The sequence below is a fragment of the Corapipo altera genome, unplaced genomic scaffold (genome assembly GCF_003945725.1).
Source record: "Corapipo altera isolate COAL_440 unplaced genomic scaffold, ASM394572v1 112, whole genome shotgun sequence".
Classification (NCBI taxonomy): Eukaryota; Metazoa; Chordata; class Aves; order Passeriformes; family Pipridae; genus Corapipo; species Corapipo altera.
In genome coordinates this window covers 7,552,249-7,572,917 of record NW_020884899.1, presented here as the reverse complement: position 1 = coordinate 7,572,917, position 20,669 = coordinate 7,552,249, and the positions used below count along the sequence as shown (strand labels likewise).

General features: G+C 37.5%; 1 protein-coding gene across 1 annotated transcript in view; it reads left to right on the top strand.

Moving 5' to 3' along the window:
• LOC113949901 (BEN domain-containing protein 5-like) overlaps positions 1-20,669 on the top strand; it is a 910,469-nt gene that overhangs the window by 10,519 nt on the left and 879,281 nt on the right. Inside the window, exon 2 of the mRNA XM_027649026.1 lies at positions 5,337-5,459. Coding sequence (XP_027504827.1) covers positions 5,337-5,459 — 123 coding nt within the window. The remainder of the gene's footprint in view (positions 1-5,336; positions 5,460-20,669) is intronic.

Genomic DNA, 20,669 nt, shown 5'->3' with positions numbered 1-20,669 from the left:
GTGAATTGAGTATATCTCAGATTGACAGCACTCTGCAGTATGTTTAGATTTGCAGGGTCGTGCCCAAGCCTTGCTTCAGGATACATGGCTGTGAAGATCAAAATGACAGTTGTGTTTTCTTCTTTTTCTTGGCATTTTTTAAATCAGTGGAGCTGGAATTCCAGGTTCCTGGCTGCTGCTGCCCATAGGATTTTTAGAATGGCCATAGAGCATTCAGATCTCATGGCAGAAATAATGACTCTTCCTGAATATCAGTGTTGCTGAAGCCTAGGGACAATGATATAAAACTTTTTATAAAAAAAAAATAATTCAAAGATTAGGAGACCATAACAAGCTATTAAGACTGTATATTTATAAAAGTGCTATAATTTAAAAGAATTTTGATAAAATTACACTGTTTCCAGTTTTCAGGTTTGTGGAGCAGACAGTATTTCTGACATAACCTCCTAAGTGCTACTTAGCCAAAGTGTGAGTTGAGCAGTGTTCATCTAGGGACTTGTTATTTTTAGGAGCTAACAGGAGTTGCTGTTGGTCATCTGAACGAATTTTTGTTTGTTGCAAACTGTATTGAAAGTTCAGATTCACTTCTTTATATGGGTTTACATTAAAAATACTGCTCAAGGCTGATGGAGCTCTTCCTTAGGATACCTGGCAACTTTTCTTGGTCCCTGGATGATGGGAATCTGGGTATTAGATCTTTACAGTGTAGATGTTTTCAATAGAAAAATGTATCCTAATTTCATTCTAAAATAAGGATCTCATGACAGAATGTGAGGTGTTTTGATGACATTTGTAATATTTAAAGAAAGACTTCTACAAAGCTCACTTGCAGTTACCACATCTTTTCATGTTACCTCACCTTTCTAATTATCTCTCTTCATTAGGCAGTAAGTATAATTAGAAGAATGATGCAGGTTTTCCAGGCAAATTCACTCTATTTTTCTATGTCTGTTTTAATGTAGCTGTGCTCTCCTACCTAATGTAGCATGAGGGTAGCTGCTGGCTGCTAACTCTGTGGATTCTGAGCTTTGGCACATCTGGAAGCTGAGCTCGTTGTTTACCCAATTCAAAGAGTGACTATTACTTACTAAATATACACCTTCCCCTGGAAACTACAGTTCTTAAAGAAAAGGAACCTAAATTTGCATGATGTTTATTGCAGCGAGTACTGATTTCACCTTTGCTTAAATGAAAAAAAAAAAAAATGCTGGCTTTAGCCTTTGAATTTAAGAATGGCAAGAAGCTCTGTAAGCTTCCAAACTCTTCCTCCTATGAATCCTGTAAGTGATTCTATTAATTTTCACTAGTTTGATGCGAAATACATCCACAATGACAATAGTGATGAATGCAGATACCAGAAGACTCTGTCCAGGTTATATTTTAAAACCTTATACAGAGATTTCAGGCACCTACAGATTTTATACCTGATAGAAAATTACCAGCAAAGTTTAATACTGCAGTAAAAGTAAATCCTGGGGATTTGCTGGAGCCTCCTGGAGTTTAAGCTATGAAGAATTATACTAAAATAGCTATGTTTCTTACAACCTGTAAGAAAAATAATTGACAAAATAAGACCTATGATCTGAGACAATTTCTTTGCTAAGTTTTGCCTTTGCTTGTCTTATCTAACCTTTTCTTTCAAAGGAGAATCTGCTCTCCTTAAGTGGAATGTGCAGGATGTACTTCAGTTAATTCTCTTCTTTCAATTTGTCTCGGATTGAGGAGCTATTTCCCTTCCCCACCAGGTTCTGTCTTTGCCTTCAGTCAGGAAAAATCTGCTTAGGGCTCCCCACTTGTGAGGGCAGTACCTCTGTGTTGGCCAGAGGGCTGAAGGCCAGGCTGGCATTCTCTCCACCCGAGGATGGGGATGTATCCTCAGCAACACTCGCCACATCTGTCAGAGACTGAAACGGTTAATGATTTATGCATTCTAGGAGACTTTTGCAGGCTTTTGACCTCTGATGGGCAGTTGGGCCCATCCCTCCCTCCAGCGCTGAAGGTGTCAAGCCCTGAAAAAGCAGGAAAAGCCGAGTTCATAGCTCTGATGGCCCATCAAAGCCCATCCCCCCCTCTGCCAACTTTGAAAGGCGGGAACCAGGCCAGACACAGAAACTCTGCGCAGGCCCAGGGAGAGTTTGGAGGCTCGAGGCGTGGCCCCTGAACACTGACCATGGATATAATAACTCATAACTTGGCGTGTGGGGGTTTCCCTCCTTCACCCCCACAGATCAAGGCCGCCACTTCAACTGAGACATGGAAGCGGCAACTACCAAATGTCATCGCTGGACCCCGTGGGCGGTGACTATATACCTTTTTTCCACTCTCATCTTTTATTTCTCCTTACTCTTATCCTGTCTTTCTCTCCCCTATGCGTTTTCTCCCCCGCCAAAGGTTATCTCTCTGTCACATTGTTATATGACAACACCCAAACTGCTAGCATACCTGTTGATACAAAATTGTTACAATAAACCTTACCGATATATGTTTTCAGGCACCGATTATTCAGTGTCGTTTCACTCTAATCCACCCCGCGGGAATTATTGATAAGAACCTGGGTTACCCCATCTCCCCTTTTTCTGGGGCGGGTCGTAGCAGCGCGAAGCCTTGTTTTATAATCGAGCCATGCAGCAGTGCAGGCTCTTTTTCAGGCAGTGGTCTGGCCATTCCTTTATCACCCAAGGAGAACATGCCAGAAGGGACAGAGTGCTGTTGTGCTCTATAATAATGTGAGGTTCAAAGGCTGCAGCTTTGCACGTTTACAGATTAAAGATAATATAACTGGAAATATAACAACAGTACGTTCTGAATATTTGAAGCGCTGTGTGATAAAGAACACGCAAGGAGATATTAATATTGTTAAAGGACTATGAATTACAGGCTATTTGATGATTTTATTCTCATTCCTGAGGGCTACATTAGGTCAGGAGGAGCAGATGGAAACTTTTTGCTGGGACACAGTTACTTGACAGCTTCCTTCTGCATCATGTGAAGGCTCCATTGGCAGATTTTCTAATTTGCCAGGGAGATGTAGCTCTCTCTTCCGCCTTCTGCCTGCTTTTCCTACACTGTCTTGTGGTGGCAGTGTTATGAATGTAATCTCTTCTAGTTTCTTCATCTTTAAGTGGTGTTTCCCAGCTGTCTTTCTCAATTTATAAGCAGCCTATTACTTTTAGCTGAGATGTAAAAGGGAATATTTACCAGGAGGAGTTCAGTCTTCTAACTGCTCTACTCAGATCTCTGCCTCCCATTCTTTCACTTTGGTCCCTGGCAGCTCAGGCACTCGTGGTGGAAATCAGCAGGTTTTCCATTAATTTTTCTTTGTTGATTCTATGTGTTGGATTGCAAACAACCTGACTGATCTTAACTGCCATGGGTGTAGGGGGGCTCTTAATCAAAGTGGCACTCGAGTGAAACTGAGGAAATGGGTTTCCTCTGGCTGCTCCTCTGAACTACAGGTCTCATGATGCAGAGGGATGAATTTTATCAAGTGACAGGATCATGGCCATGCAGATACACAGATGCCCCACCCAGGTCTAAGTTTGCCTCTGGTGTTATCAGGCTTTAAGCAATTTGTATCAGGATTCTGCTAAAAAACATCCAGCTAAAAATACCATAAGTAGCAATTATACATTTAAAGAAACCAATTTACATGCCGCAGATTGCTGTCTGTGGGTAATTATTCAGTCTAAAACAAATAACCTAGAGGTTGCAAATAATAATTTTGCTTAAAAAATAATAGCATGCATTATTTAATGTCTACATTTTTGTATTATGATAAAGTAAGAACTGGTCTAAATTAATTCTCTTTGTTCTGTTGTACTAATTCTCAAAGAGAATGAGTTTCAAATTTCTTCCCTGGGGATTTATATGCTGAATGTTGACCTGCATATACATATTTTTTAATCTGGGATTTATATACCTGTGAATATATATAATAGAAAGCCTGACAGACCCTTTAACTGTGGTGTCACTAATACATTGATATAATTTGTTACTTCAGCTAAGGTGTTTTACCTCAAGAGGTGGAATACTTTTATATATGGAAAGGTCAGTTTTAATTAATAAGCTGTTTTCATCATTCAGGGCCGATATGAATTGCTTGTAACATTTGTGTGAAATAGTTTTCAATATAAAAATAAAACAAATTGAGCTTTATGTCACATTTATCATCCCCCATAACCCATTTAAATGTCAAAAAAATCACTACAGACCAAAAGTCTATTTCTAGAAGCCTTAGTAGCCCTATTTATCAGAGTGAAATAAGATATTATCATCCCATTATCCCATCACATGCCTTCTGCACTTGAAGACATATGCATTTCTTCTGCTTTTCTGTAACACTGAAAATAGTTTTTCTGTTGTAAAATATTTGTCCAAACAGTAAATGGTGAAGAAAATGCTGAGCCAATATCAGAGGAATGCACAGGTAATTATATTAGCATGTATTTCTTTCACTATAAATGCATAATATAATATACAGTTATTAACTTACTTTCTTGTACCTTTCTCAAATGAAAAAACAATTAGTGTTCATCCATCCCTTTTTGGAAATGAATTTTTTTGCAGACTGCAATTTGTTAGTATAATTTTCCTGTAAAGGACAAAGCTTTCAATGTATATGCTACTGATACATTTTGACAAAAATCATGCCATTGTATAGAACATTTTTGTCCTTATACATTTTATCATAAAATAAACTTCACATTTAAAAAAATTTCTTCATTTAAGTTCTTTCTGTGAGTTTTGTGTCCTAAGCAAGCAAGGCTCAGATATTCACGTGCCTCCGTGGGTGAATGTCTCTTCCTTCTAATAATTATAAAATTTCAAGTATGAGTTGGATTGAACAGTCTTAAAGGTTCTAAGTTCATTTAAGATGTTTGAAAATAGGCAGCAGGATGGAGGAAAAAGATCCCATTAATGCTGGTAGCTGGGAAGATGCTTCCGAGGATTGTAATAAAGCAAGAAGCTGGTGAGGAGTTCAATTCCAGGGAATCCGTGCAGGATTTAGGTACTAGAGAGCTCCCACCAAAAGCAGTGGCTCCAGCTGAATATCAGAGTATTGCATAGAGAGTGTTGAGCCACAGGTCCTACCTGGGCAAGAAGCCAGGCTGTGTGGGTAGTTACTTAGGGGCACTTTAACGTATGATGCCATTATTATATCCAAATTCTTAAATAGGCTTTGAAAAGAAAAGAGTTCATTTACTGGTGCGTGTGTTAAACGGTGCAAATTTTATGCTCTGTAGAAATGGATGGGGTAATAGCCTTCTGCTGGTTTTTACATGTGTATTTTTTGGTTTATGCTCATGCCTTTTTTTTTTCCACTTTTACTGTGACAGGCAGCGCCACGGGAAGTGACGATATCATAGCAGGGAACGTGAGCAAGTACATTGTTCTCCCAGCTGCTTATTCTGGACAGCCTAAAAAAGGACATCTTATATTTGATGCCTGTTTTGAAAGTGGTAAGTATTCTCAGCATTATTTTATGTTACCTAGTTGTCAATGTATCAACACTTTTAACTCTATCACTCATCTTTATTATAAAGTGTCTTAATTCTGAGGAAGAGTTACATTAAATACTACTTAACAAAGTTATCTGATTCACTTCAGTCAATGACATAAAATCAGACTATTCAAATGTCAAAAGGGTAGTGAAGGTTGCTGTTAACCTACAATGAACGTTTCAGCAGGTCCATCTTTAACCACATCTAGATAAATTCTGTTGTTATATCCAGTATTTATAGACCACTAATCTAAGATGTATTTAAAATATGCTATTTTAAAATTTAATTTAGAAGTTTAGTGGGGCAGTCAACGTCATAAAGCACCAAGACCATCCTTGCATAGTGAGAAGATTTTACAAATGTGTATGTACTGTCTTTAAATGTATTTCTTTGTGTTCCTTGTGGCCTGATTCTGTACTGCTGAGGGTAATGGAAGTTCTGCCTCTGATGTCAATAGAAGGAGAATTAAAATTTAGGAAGCTACAGGAAACTGAAGGAGAAATTATTTTTTACAAGAGTTATAGTTAGCGAAATAATTTAAAGAATGGTTGTAATCGTGTATGTTTATATGCATGTGGGGTATGTAGGTAAATATATATATGAATATGTAGCATTGTATACATTTTTATGTTACATACATGTGTGCTTCCAGATTTTTAGCTTAAATCTATTATTAGTGGCTTTCAGACCTACAGAACACTGTTAAACACCATATGTACAGAAGGCATTTGGCAGGATAAACTCTAGTTTTCAGCATGGTTTATGTGAGAGGTGTTGGTAATGCCAAAACTGCTACAGTGTCTCGTAAAATGAGCTTTTTATGAAGAGTTACGTCCCTCAGGGTAGAACACTGGCTGCCAGTTCCTGGATAAATATTAAATTGAGTTATTTAAATCCTGTGATTATATTATGTAAAAAAAGTGCAAATGATGCAGTGAATAATAATGAGTATCTTCTTTTTAAGGTGTGTCTCTGGAGGTTCAGACAATAATATGTATTTTTAAAAATACTTTGGGTGCTATTTCATAATAGCTATATGGTATTTTGCATTTTGTATCAGGAAATGGCTTATGGAATGAATCAGTTGGCCAAGCTGAGAAATTTTACTGTGCTAAGCTGCTCTGCAATGAAAAGGATCAGTAGCAACCATCAAATTATTTGTGAAGTAATGTGAATCCTTGCATGATGGTTTAATTCCAGTTTTTGAACAATGGAATTAATTACATTTTTCCATGAAAACATTTAATCAGTTCAAAGGTAACGTTCATATTTTGTATACTCTGACAATAATAGCATGTGATAGAGGCAGGTGCTTTTGAAATACTCTGTTTATTTACATTGTAGCATGATGAGGCTCTGATGTTGCTTTGCATATTCACACACTTCAAAAATACAAATATGAATGAAATGAATACCTTCATTTACTTTCTTGTGATGATGATGTGTTAGCAAGAATGAGAGTAATATTGTGTACACTTCATATGTAAATTCACTTTATCTTTTGTTATATGTCAGCCAAGTAATTGCTCAGAGTACTTTTACTGGTCAAAGCAAATTAACTGATTATTGGATAATTTATGAAATTGTTATTAATGTAAAAATCTATCCCCTCCTGTTATCCAAACAACGGTATACAGCATTTGTAAGGACTGCATTGATGCTCTTTGAGTACCACCTTAAAATGGTAATATCCCATTGAAATTGCCTTTTTCAAAGGACAGGTTATAAAACTGGTCCCACCTGGAGCATTGCACCCAGCTCTGGGGTCCCCACTGCAAGAAATACATGGACCTCAGGAGTCCAGAGGAGGCCACAAGGATGCTCCAGGGGCTGGAGCACCTCTGCTGTGGAGACAGGCAGGGAGAGCTGGGGCTGTTCAGCCTGGAGAGGAGAGGGCTCTGGGGAGACCTTGTTGTGGCCTCTCAGTATGGGAAGGGGGCCTGTAAGAAAGATAAAGATGCTTTCCCAAGGCCTGTGGGGACAGGATGAGGAGCAATGTTTTTGAACTGAGAGAGGGAAGACTGAGATGGCCTGTAAGGAAGAAATTGTTTCCAGTGAGGGGGCAGACATTGGCACGGGATGCCCAGAGAAGCTGTGGATGCCCTGTCCCTGGAAGTGTTCAAGGCCAGGCTGGATGGGGCTTTGAGCAACCTGGGATAGCAGAAGGTGTCCCTGCCCATTGTAAGGGGATTGGAATGAGATGATCTTTAAGGTCCCTTCCAACCCAAACCATTCTGTGATTCTAAAATAGAAGTTGTGTTAAATGTGATTCCATAAGTGGCTTTCCTTTCTTTGGCTGCATTCCTATTTTCTTGACAGATCCGGTTGATAGAACTGAACATTCCCTTCTAGACCTATTTTTCAATGACTGTGATTTTATATTGTAGAAATGGAAGTAAATACCCTTCAGAATAGAGAAACATTACTAAGCTTGTAGAAATCAGGAAGAATGTTAACACATACAGAAGAAATGCTATTTAATGGTTTCATTTTTGTAATGGCTATCATTATTGTATTAAAAAGTGTTGAAAAGTATGAATTTGTTTGAGACTGAGAGCTGTGTTTTATGCAGTCTGAAAACCAATATCCAGCTTGGTGTTTTGAAGTGTCTTGCTTTCAAAAAATCATGAAGAATAGACATGAAATGGGGACTGGGATTTCTTTTTAGTCCACTCTGTTGTTGAGAAGCAAAATAACCTATTTTTGCCATTCCTGGCAGATGTTTATGTATCTGAGTTTCACTGAGAAAGCAGCAATCCATTCTAATGCTGCAATTTGCTCAGTGTAAGAAACATTTGCTTTCTATGTAGAAATGTTCTTACCAAAAAGGCATTAATTCTTGTCCAGTCCTATAGGCACAGAAAGCAGATTATTCCTTTCTTCTTTAACTCAGTGGAAACCTGCTATCATATCTTTCCTTGGCCTTTCCTTCCTCAGGTTAAATTACTGCTATTTTTTCCATTGGTTCCTTAGTGCTCACATTTTCCAAATTTTCTATCATTCCTTATTTCCTCTGGCCTATCTCCAGCTGTTTTGGGCCTTTCTTGATTGGCAGTGGTCCAAGGTGAGCATGATACTCAGACAAGATGGTGCCAGTACCATGTGGAGTTTATTACATGACATACCTTGCCATCTATTTACTTCTGCTTTTCACAATCTTTTTCACAATAGCATGGCACTGTTGACTTCTAAAAAAATTTGTGATCCCTTATACTGTCCAGGTGCTTTTCAGAAGGAGAACTGCCTAACCAGTTGGTGGCTTGCACTTCACTTACCCTTAATGAATCTGTTACTGGTGAAAAAATCATCACTGTAAAATAAAAATGAAGAATGGTGGCTGAACACTTTATCTTATTAATAACAGGCAGAGGAGTAAAGAAAAGAGAAAATTATCAACTTGCAAGAATGTCAGGAATTTGTGTTTCCCATAGCTAGTGTTCTGCCTGGAATCTTCCTTGTTATCTCAAGAATATATACAGCCAAACCAAACTTTTTACATTGATTTATCATTAGCATAAAAGAAACTGATGAAAATTCATATTTGTTGCATACCACAACATAATTTTTGGATAATGTCAGTTTTCACAAGATTTAGTTTCAGGGAAAAATCGAAGCAGTTGTCTATGCACAGAACAAATTTAAAGGAAATAAATGTCACATTTGAAATGTGCACATTCGGTCAGTTGTAATTCTGTTTCCTAATATTCATTAAAGCATTAAATTATTAGCACAGCTGAAATACTGTGCAAATGTTTGCCTCTCATCTTACCTGTTTTGGCAAAATGAGAATTTTCCCTCTGGGGAAAAGGATGTATTCACTTCTGCTATACAAGGAAGTCCTTACAGATTGAGCCAGGTCCAGATTTTGATATAAAACTGTTCTTCAGGGAATCTGTTATCTCATACCAAGGTGAATTGGTATTTCAGACATTTTATCTAAAGGACTTCAGAGTTTAGTTTAGGCAGCTGCCCCTACTGTCTTGTGTTGCCTTATTGTGTGTGATTTCTGGTGGCATCCATTTAGTCAGCAGCCTATTTTGTGTTGTGGCTAAGACTCGTTTTATTTGCTTAGTCATTTTTTTCCTGTACAAGATGTTTTTGGAGCTGATACCTCCAGTGCTGGAAGCCACTTGTTTTTCTGGGAACTTACATATCTGCAGGAGCTTTGCTTCTGCGTGAGGTAACAAACTTTTAATTAATTAATTTTACGTGATGTGCAAAAAGCTTTTCACATGTATTTTGCAAAGTGAACAAAGAAAACATAAAAAAAAAGTCTCATCCCTTAAAAAAACCCTCACCTTTTTTCTCATTGTTCAAAGTCTGTTTGGTGAGTGTAGCCACAAGTTGCCCTCCTGGCTCCATCCCAGGGGGATTTCCAGGTGGGCTCTAAATGCCTCTGGCTTTTGCCTCCCCAGGCTCTCGGTGTAGAGACCTGGCACATTGTACAAGTTTTGAGCTGCCTTCCCACCAAGTCCCCGAAACCCGCCAACAAGGACCTGCTTTCCCAGAGAGCAAAGGGAAAAAAAACCCCGACCTAAGCAGCCAAAGCTATAGCAAAATATATATATATATATTTTATATGAGACAGATATATACAATGAGAATGCTATACACCACAATAGAAATCCTAAATAGCTCCCCAAAAGGGGAGACGGGAAGGGAGAAGGGAAAAGGACGAAAAGGGACTAAGACCAAAAAAAGTCTACACAATCTAAGCAACCAGACAACTGAAGGTAAATTAGCAGAATCTCACCACTTCCCTTTGAACAAGCAGGATGGCTGGACACAGCCCAGCACTCTCCCCTCACGCGTGGCAGATAACAGCAGTCACTGTAGGCCTCAGCTCCAGATAAGCCAGACCGAGCCAGGGACCCACCGTTCTCAAACCTCACTGGAAAGGAAGAGAGCAAGGTCCCTCCTGCTGGCTTTATTTATACCCCCAGTTATGTAAAGGAATAGCATGGAATACTTCCGTGATCACCTTCCTAGTTCCTTCCTGGTTACAAGCTGGTCTCCAGGAAGGCCTGGAGTGAAACCATCACACGCATGAAAAGCTTGTGGTGGCACTGCCAGCTGGGCCTTCGCTGCAGAAAAATGCAAGGCAAGCTCAAATCTTGCTCCCTGTGTTTGGTGTGATCGGGGTTGCCAGTCACCAGGGGGGTGTTGGTTGGTCTCTCTGGCCTGTCCATCCCGGTGTATCCCGGTGCCTTCTGCCTCGCCCGTTCGGATGTCGCTGGGAACGCGGGAGGAGGCTGGAGTTAGGCTGGGATGTGTTGTGAGGACGGCTAAAAAAACCCAAGCTCGACAGTTTCTGCTGCTTGTGGCTCAAATTGCTTGTTTTGTAATTACTTTTGAGGATTGAAGGAGCAGTGTTGGCTCACAGAGGTTCGTAAATCTCAGCATTCACACTGTTAAATGCAAGGGCTTTTAATAAGGCGTTGAAAATATATATTTTGGCTTGTTAGTCAACTATAATGCTGCTTAACTGTTAAAAAATACTGTGTTTCTTGAAATTAGAAATGAAGCTGCTGTCTGCTTTTATTCTCATTTCAACCAAAAAGTGGAACTCCGCCAAGAGTCATTAAATCTTCTATCCTTTGGATGAATTCTTATTTTTTTATGAAAAAATGTTATGATTGGGTAATTTCTGTATTGTGGTTTATGTTCAAAAGGTTGTAATTAAAGTTTTGTAAAATTTTAGATTCAATCTCAATTACTGTAAACCTCATATTATTCTGTTAACTGCTGTACCACCACCTTGCAGTGAAAATTATTGACAAACATTAGTTTGTCTTTTCCAACAGCAGGTTTGTAAAATATTTTACATTAGAAACCTGATAAAAAATTCAATGCTGATGGATTGCAAATTATATTAATCAGTTGGAAAAAGTTAAGATTTACAATGTATTAAGAGATCTCATATGACTGAGAAGTACCCTCGTATCATTTTTGTTAAGGTTTTAAATATCTTTCTATATTTCAAAAATAGGATAATGTACTTATAAAACACTTTGCACAACACTCAAAATTGCAGTAAGTGATTGTAATTCCGCTGATCTCATTGTAACCACTTACAGGCGTGAAATAGGCCATTGAGCTTCACCATGAAAGATATCTTTTGAACAAAAGCACAGATAATATAGGATGGATTGCCCTTTGGGAGTGCCTGTGTCCCGGTTGTTAAGACTTGACTTGTAACTTTAGAGAGCTAAAATTAGGGGAGATTAATCTTAGTTGTGATTAATAAAATACTGTAAAGTTTGAGTTGCAAAACATTTTCGGAAACGGCCACTTTTGTTTGTAAAAGATTTAAAAATGAAAACTAAGATGATACAGAACATGATACTGTTAACATTATGCTCAAAGGAAAACTGAAATCCACCCTTGGAAATAGTTGAGTTTTGGCTATCTTAATATACAACTGTAATATGCTTCCAAAATTATGAAACAATCTGATCCTCTGTGTGCTTATGTTTAAGTGGACAGAAATACCCTTCTTCCCCTTGATTTCAGGGGCACTGCTATGGTATCCTAGAACAGGAATAGAGCAATACAGGCCAATATCATAATGACACATCACTAGAAATAAAAAAGAGCAAAAGCTTTTTAAAGCTACTTTCTTCTAGTGTAAAAAACCTTTTGGTAGTAGACTGAACTGTGTTTTGGAGCAAAGCCTAGTTGTTATTCCAAATTTTCTATCATGTATGGCTGGAATCACTAAGTCAGATAGAACTCTTGGCTTCCACTTTTGTAAGAATGCTCATCTGAAAAGCAGAAACAAAGGAATGAAAGTGGATGTGTTATTTCAGTAATGTCTGTTTTTCTCCTGCTTTTGTGGCATCGAGGTGTGTCCAATTAATGAAACACTTTAGTTATTTCCTTATTTGTGGACAGTAATTTATACCATATTTCACAGAAAGGTATTAAGTGGTTATTGCTACCAGTGGGGATAATTTAGCAAATGTTTCCCATTTCTGAACATGTTTGTTCCCAGTTCAGAGCAGAGTTCCTCAGAGTATCAATACCTTTGGACTACTGCAAGTTAAAAGTCTCAAAACCCCTAAGAACAAAGGACTGATTTTAATTTTTTGTGTGTTTTAATGCTGACTCTAGGCATAGATTAATGGATGTAGCATGCACAGAGTGATATCAGTTAACATATATGACATTACTCAGATGTCTCAAACTCCGGAAAAAGCATGTGAATGATTTATGGAATTGATATTAATCTCTTTCCAGTAAATGCATTACTAAAGTTACATGGGAAATTGATGTTACTGCTGTAATGCCAAATTAATTTCTTTCTTGCTAGGTCAGCATTGCAAATGGAACTAAATATTAACCTTTTAAATATCTAAACAGATACAATATGGAAGACATTTTTACAAATGGGGGAGTGCTTGGTGTCGATGTGATACCAGCTAACACATATGGCATTAGTGAGGTATCATAACTTGGGGGAAATAGATATTAATGACTTCTGGAGCTGATGAAAATGCAAGAAGTATTAGTGTAATAGCAAGAGTAAAGAATTAGGATGTTATTTGTAGTTATTGTGCTGATTATAATTTTCACAGTCAGTTTACCATCTGATTCTCTTGCTCCCTTCTTCAGGACCAAGCCTTTCCTCCTGCAGACAGGAGATGTTTTTTGTTTCCTCAGCTGTATACAAGGACACTAAAGTGTTGGTTTGCAGTTTGATTGACCTGAAAGGGACCAGAATAAGCCACTGGAAATGAAACCAGAAATGTCTGTGATCAGATAATTGTAAGTGCAGAGGAAATTTTCAATGGCCTCTGGATAAGAAACAGTCAAAAAGAGTAGGAATCCTTAGTAAGGAAAAGAGAAAACTGAGGAATAACATATTAGTGGTCGATAAAATCATGATTCTTAGTCAAAATGTCAGTGAATATGAAACAGTGGTTCCCTATCTGTTCTCTTTGTACAAAAACTAAGGGCTGTCAAATGAAACTAGCAGTTAACATGTGGAAAGCAAACAAAGGAGAACGGTTCCTCACATAGTGTTTAATTAAACTGTGGAGCTTCTTCCTGCAGGACCTTGTGGATGCTAAAAGTTGACACGTGTCATGATTTCAATACAAAAAACGACTGACAAGACCAGGAAAGAAAAATCAGTTGAGAGCTAAACACTGACACCATTTTTGGCTCAGAAGGTTCATAAATTGTGCATTCTAAATTATAATGGGAGGTGTCTTCAAAAGATTGTTTCGTTTCCATGCTGTTCTCCAGGGATCCATTTCTGGCAGTTACTGAGCTGGACATTGATCTCACCTGATAGATACATCTGGTTAACTGGTTAATCACTGTTAGTAGCTATGATAATATTCTGTCATTTTCTAAAAATAGATTGGAGGTTGTGGTTGCAAGCCAAAATTAACATCATGCAAAACTATAGTTTGATCAGATAATAGGAAGGACAACGTTAGAGTTATTGTTTCCATTCAAACTAATTTTCTTAGGAGGACAGTGGTTGAAGATGGTGTGTTGACATTAACAGTTGTCCAGAAACAACCTGATGCAGATCCCTTCTTAAGATTTCCCACTGTACATTCCTGGTACTTACATTCCCATCAGTGTTTAAGGTTTTGGTGGGATTTTTGTGATCTTGCTCTTGGACAGAGAAGGAATTAAAAAAAACCCCAAAAAACAAACCCTCCACAACAAAGATACTTTATACAAAGATGGTTAAGTAATTTTTTACAATAAGCAAAAAGGTTTTTGTATATACCAGGTTCTGAGATAAATTTTTCAGTTTCCATTTTTCTGGCTCTGTTCAAAATTTTCCATCTGGAAAAATGATAGAGGGAAATGCAAGAAAGAATAGCAATGTCCCTGCCAGTGTGAAGGAACATTACATTACACTGAACAAATATCCTTATCTGAATGTACAATCACTGAAATAAATGCAGCTGTGTTTATTTCAGCATAATCAGATATATTTGAATATAAAATCATTGACATAAATGCAGCTGTGTTTATTTCAAACTGCACATGTTAATATGAACATGAATGTGACATCAGTTAATCACTCAGGAATGTACAGAGGTGTATATATATACAGTGACACAATAGAGGCCTGGGACAGTTGAAAGTGTAAAGAAACTCTAGATGAGTTTGTACTTTACCTAGAAATTTTTTTAACAGCATTGGAAGTCACTGATGAGGAGATGCAAAATTCTTCTCATATGAAAGCCCTGGATTTGAATAAATCTGTGGTTGCTCTATAGAATAACAGGTGACCTCTGCCTCAGTTACTGACTAAGGAAATAATTGCTTTGAATAATTGCTTCTTAAAATAGAGAATCGTGTTAGTCTTGAGTGATTGGTAGGTTCAGGTCAATCTCTTCTGATGGGCACAGTGCAGACCTTAACTTTACCTTGGGTTTTTATCTGATTTTCAGCCTTTAAAACAGCTGTCAACCACCCTTCCAGAATTTCATCTTGCTGGGTTCAAACCCAGGGAAAATACAGTGTAGAGCAGTGCCAGTGGAAAAATTTTGGCACTGTTTGTTTTGTCAGGGAGGCTTCTCCTTGCTATTTCCCCAAAGTAGTTCTTTGCCTTCACTGTCCTGTTTATGTGCTTAACCTCTGCCTTTTTAAATCAGAACCCTTCAGAACTAGAAGAAATTGAAAAGTGTTCTTTATTCTGCTTATGCAGGTGGTACTATAGACTAGCACCATGAATGGCTGTACTCAGAATAAAAGAGAAAGTGGCATCAGAACAGTAAATATTTTGGAGCTAAAAGGTATTGGAAAGGCTTTATTTTCATCTGAGAGAACACTGAAATATTCTGCTTGACTAAATAGTGGTATTTTGTTCAGTTAGTTCAATAACCTGTAATATTATCCCTGTTTTGCAGAAGACAGTAGCACAAAAGACCTGGTTCTTGACTGCCTAGTGCCTTTTGTAGGGAATTTCAGCTGTGTGAAGTGAGTGCAAAATGGCTGAGAAATGTTGAGAATGCTTTGCATCAGATCCGTGTGAGCCAAATGCTGAATGAAGTGTAGGAAATTTCATATCTTGTATTATGTCTACTAGATTTGATCAAACAGTGATGCTATGAAGAATAGGGGAACAGAAGGAGAGGGATGAGTAATATTTCTTGTACTTCCTTCTCTGCTCCAGATACATGAACACCTTTCACGGAGTCCCAAAATGGATCAGGTTGGAAGGAACCACAGTAGGTCAGCTGGTGCCACCTCCCTGCTCCAACAGGGTCATCCCAGAGCACATGGCACAGGGTCGAATACCTCCAGTGAGGGAGACTCCTCACCCTCTGTGGGGAATCTGTTCCAGTGCATGGCCCAGTAAAGAAATTCTTCCTCATATTTGCCTGCAACTTCCTGTGCATTATTAGTTCCTGCCTGTTGCCTCTTGCTTGGCAGCACTGAGGGGAGCCTGGTCCATCCTCTGACACCCCCCTTCAGACACTGATGGGATTGTTGAAGTCCCCTCTCAGTCGTCTCTTCTTGAGTGTGAACAGGCCCAGCTCCCTCAGACTTCCCTCATAAATTGTATCCATGTTCGATTGATTTTTTCAGTGAGCTGAAGACACTGTCACAGGCTGCCCACAGGGACTGTGGAGTCTCCATCCAAACCTCAGATGGAGCAGCTCAGTATGGAGCAGCTTCTTCTGCTGACCCTGCACTAGGACTACACAATCCCCAAAGATCCCTTAGAGATCCCTTAGAAGATTAACACTTTCTTTTTTTCCCCCCTGAAATTAGAATACACTTCAGATAGATTCTGCTCTTGTTGTTATATAAATCATTTTAAAATTCTTAACTGCCTGCTGTTACAAAGTTGACAAGCCAAATTAAGATCTTTGCTTGTTTGAGCTGCCACTAATGTAGGAAGAGACAAAACACTGTGAAATCCATAGTGGTCTGTACTTTTGAAAGAATACTGGTAAAAAAACATACTTCAGAAGAAGTGTTTCTGCATAAACAAAAAGTATTTGCATTCTTGAATGCAAATGGGTACTATCTGATTTTAGGAGAAAATATTTTACAGTATTTTGCTCAGCCTAACAGGAATTTGGATCCAAGTTATTAGGTGGGAAACACATTGGTTTGGATACATGCAGAGCTTCATTTTGCATTTATTGATTCTGTTTAGTAACCTAATAGCCTGGTAGGTTCAGCCTTTAGCATGCTAATTTTGATTTAGTGTTTGTATTTCTGAAAACAAACTGGGAACAAACCATAAATTATCCAGTAGCTGCTCTTTAGACAGCTACTGGAATTCCAGGATCTACTACAGTAACATAGTGTGAAGGTAAATTACCATAATATATTAAGGGTTATTATTATATTCTAACAATTTCTGATAGAATCACATCTCTGTTTCTCTCATCTGAAACTGTGGGATAGCTTTTTCATAAGAAGTATGATTTATTCTGTTTAAAAAAAATTGGGTTTGTTTATTATTGCTACTGTACTATGTTATGAATAATTCATTTTTAGTAGCCTTTTCTAAGATTGTAAATGAATGTCAAATTCCAGATGTGAAAAACTTTTAAGCCTTTTTCATAAATGCAGTATAAAATATAGAGAGCTAAAGAATAATACGTCTAGGTTTCTTTTTTCCTTTCAGTATTTTGGTGTTCAGCCTAAGAAATTATGTTTCACAGTGAGTTTTTTAAATGATCGACTAATAATTTTTTTGGACACTCGTGTTCTTTTTTTTTGCCTTTCTTCTTATTTGTAGTTTTTATTTACTTATGTTAAGGTCCAATTATATAATGCTTTGCATATATATTTCATATTACTCTTAAATTGTATAATGACATATTTTCAATGCTCTCATGAATATAAAATTGCAGGTATACCTGTGCTGGGCTGGCTGCTGCCTGTGTAGGCACAGGCAGATTAGATTTCTTAGCAGTGTTAGCACAGCCCAAAACGTCTCGAGACTGGATAAATACTGAGCTGGTGAGTTCACTCTTGAGTTTTGTGCTGTTACAGACACGTTGCTGTCAGAATACTTTGTGTCTGAGCTGGGTTGTAGATGTGCTCCATATTAAAAGCAAAGACAAGGAATGGGGCAGCAATGTTATAATCGATTTGTGCTTTCATCTGAAAAATAAAAGCTGATAGCAAATTGCAGCTCGACTTTTGGTCATTACTGTGTGTATTTTCTGTGGTCCTTCTGTCCCAAATCTTCGTTTGTGAAGACATGAAGTCTGTTCCAGTAGCTTGGGGATTGATCCATTCTCACTCATCCCAGACACTTGTCGTTACTTGATTATCACTGTGTCATCCTGCCCGTTAGTTCTTTCCTCTCTGCATTTGTGTAAATGTCATTGCTGAAGTATCTTCTTTTGTATGTTGAGAGAGTGCTGAGCCCCACTTCTTGAGCCTGTACATTGAATGCTATATCAAATTAAACCTTGTTGTCGTCATCTCTAGGACTCCATGTTATTGGCCTGCCATTAGCATTTGTTTTGTTTTTCATTATTCCCGTTTGTGTGCTCTTCTTTATCTTTTTGGATTTAGGCATCCATTTATTTCCTTCCCTCATATTTGCATTTGCATTTTCATCAGCAAACAGTTTTGTCCCTTTCATTTAAGTCATGGTTTCCCATTTTCATGTGATTTCCTCTGCAAGTATCCCTTCTTTGAAAGGTTTTCTAAAATCTGCCTTTCCAAAATTCCTCCTGTTTTTTATATATGTGTGTGTATATATTTTACATATCTGTATGTATATAATATTTAAAGGAATTGAGGTCCTGATGTTTGGTGATCATTTGTCCTTAATCAGTCTGCATGTTCTCTTGGACAGGGAATGTTTCTTACCCAAAGCTTCAACTTCAGCTGTGTGCTCCAAATATTTTCTACAGCACAGGGGGTCTGTGTTGACAGATGCCAAATCTTCAGTGCCTGGTCCAGGGCAGAAATCTGTGGAAAAAATCTCTGCAAAACTACAATTTCTGTTGACTTTGAGTGAGAACATAAACTTTTGAAATTTTCTGTGAATTAGTAGTCACGTGGAAATTGGGCAAATATTCTGTTACTGGGTGGGTCTGGGGTCAGTCAGAGTGAATGCCAGAAGAAAGAGAGTGGGTCAGATGGCAGGAAAAGAAGAATATTCTGAGTGATTACCAGAAGTTCCATTCAAAGTGTCTGTCCAATATGTCTGCAAGGCAACAATCATTATGGCATCTCAGTGCTTCTTAGGATGTGAATACATGACTTCCAAGACCTCTAATTTTATTTTCTCTTTAGAATATTAGCCTGGTTAATAATAACTTAATGCTTACAGCCTTTTACTGAGAGAGATCACCATGTGCTTTAGCGGGTGCTTTTGTTTTCATTTTATAGTTTCAGAAGTCTGAGGCTTGCAGAAGTTCAGAGCTTCAGTGCTATACAGTACAATCCCCATTTGAAGCATTTTGACATTATCTTCTTTGAAGCACACTAATTGGATTTAAGCCCACACCTTTGATTACTCTTTAAAACTGAACAAAGTATGTGTCATCCTGAATCACGGTGGATAAGACGGACTTTCCTTTGTAGGGATGCTATTTTAGAGTCTGCCATGCTTCAACAGATATTAGGAATAATAGATACTATTTCAGATATAATGTAACAATAACTGATATTATTTCAGCAGTACAGGAAAACTTAAATACTGTTGGAAGAATTGTGCTAGGTTATCTCCTCTGAGTCAGACTAATGAAGAATGAACCAGCTGAGTAAAGAAAGAGGAGGGAGAACAAGTGTTATCTTTTGCAACCTATTCAGTTTTGGCTGATTTAACCAAGATGAGGAGAAAAGCAATATTGTGTTCTTTGACAGTACTGTAACAAGCTTTGTTAACTGATAATAATAACTGGAAGACATATGTTAAATTGTTGATTCATATGAGAAAGGAAGAATGCTGAAATCAGAAAATTGTAATTTGAAAATTGTGATTTAGTCTTCTTTTTATCTACATGGCTTCATAGTGATAGGAAATACAGGCTAGTATATTTTAACAAAATAAAATTCCAAAGTGTATGGATTAGAAAATGTGGAGAAAATTCACTGCTGCCTGATGAATGCAATCCAATGTTGTTTTACTGTGGATGCTACAGTTGGAAGATTTAATTATTGTATTATTTATTTTATATATATACCTATAATTACATATTTATATCTATTTATAGATATAAATATAGATTTTATATATATAGATTTCTATTTCTATATATAGGTTTATATCTATATAAATTTTATTTAAATCTATAGATTTATATCTATCTATCTATATTTTATATCTATATATCTATCTGTAAATATATATATACATTTCAATATTATATTACTACCTCAGCAGCTTCTTATATATACTCACAGGGTATACTACTGGAAGTAAAATACAGTATAAGAAAAAAGTAGTGTGTTTAATTGTTATTTTAAAAGGTTTGATACTTCTTTAGCTTCTCACATGGAGGTAAATTGGCAGCTCTCTTTCGTGACCCAGACTAATCTTGAATAGAAATAGTACTGCTAAGTGTGTGTATGTCACTGCTTTTGAAGACTCAAAAGCAACATTGGAACTATATAATTGACCAAGGCCATTGCATGTCTGTGAGAAACATTAATACAGCTCAGCAATCACTGTAAGGTAATTTAAGTACTAATTGCTTTAAAAATACTGGTTTGTTTTCTGGTTTTGTAAAATAACTTATGAGATTCTGTCTTGAAAATCTACATCTGTTTTGAAAATCTACATCTTTCTTTTTGGAAAAATATGTTCCTACCAAAACCAGACCCATTGAGAATAAATTCGGAGATACAGTCAAATAAAAGTAAATTTAGTTTTAATCCACTTAATTAGAATCCTAAGTCAAGCTTAAGTGGGCATCTTGATAGGCTAGAAAGTTCTGGGTATCAAAATATTACTAGAGCAGAAAAAGTCAGTATGTGATATGATTGTCTGTTAATACAGGAACATATCTACAGCTCGTGCCTTTATATAGCCCAAACCTCCCACTTAACTCACCATCCAAAGTTTGGCAAATAGTTTATTGACTCAAAAGTGCCTCTGACTACACCCTGCACTTCAGCCTATTCACAGCCACGAGTAATATGGGAATAACTGCTCAGCTCTTGTCTCATGATTGTTTCTTAATGCAGAATAACCAAAGATGGAGGCAGCTG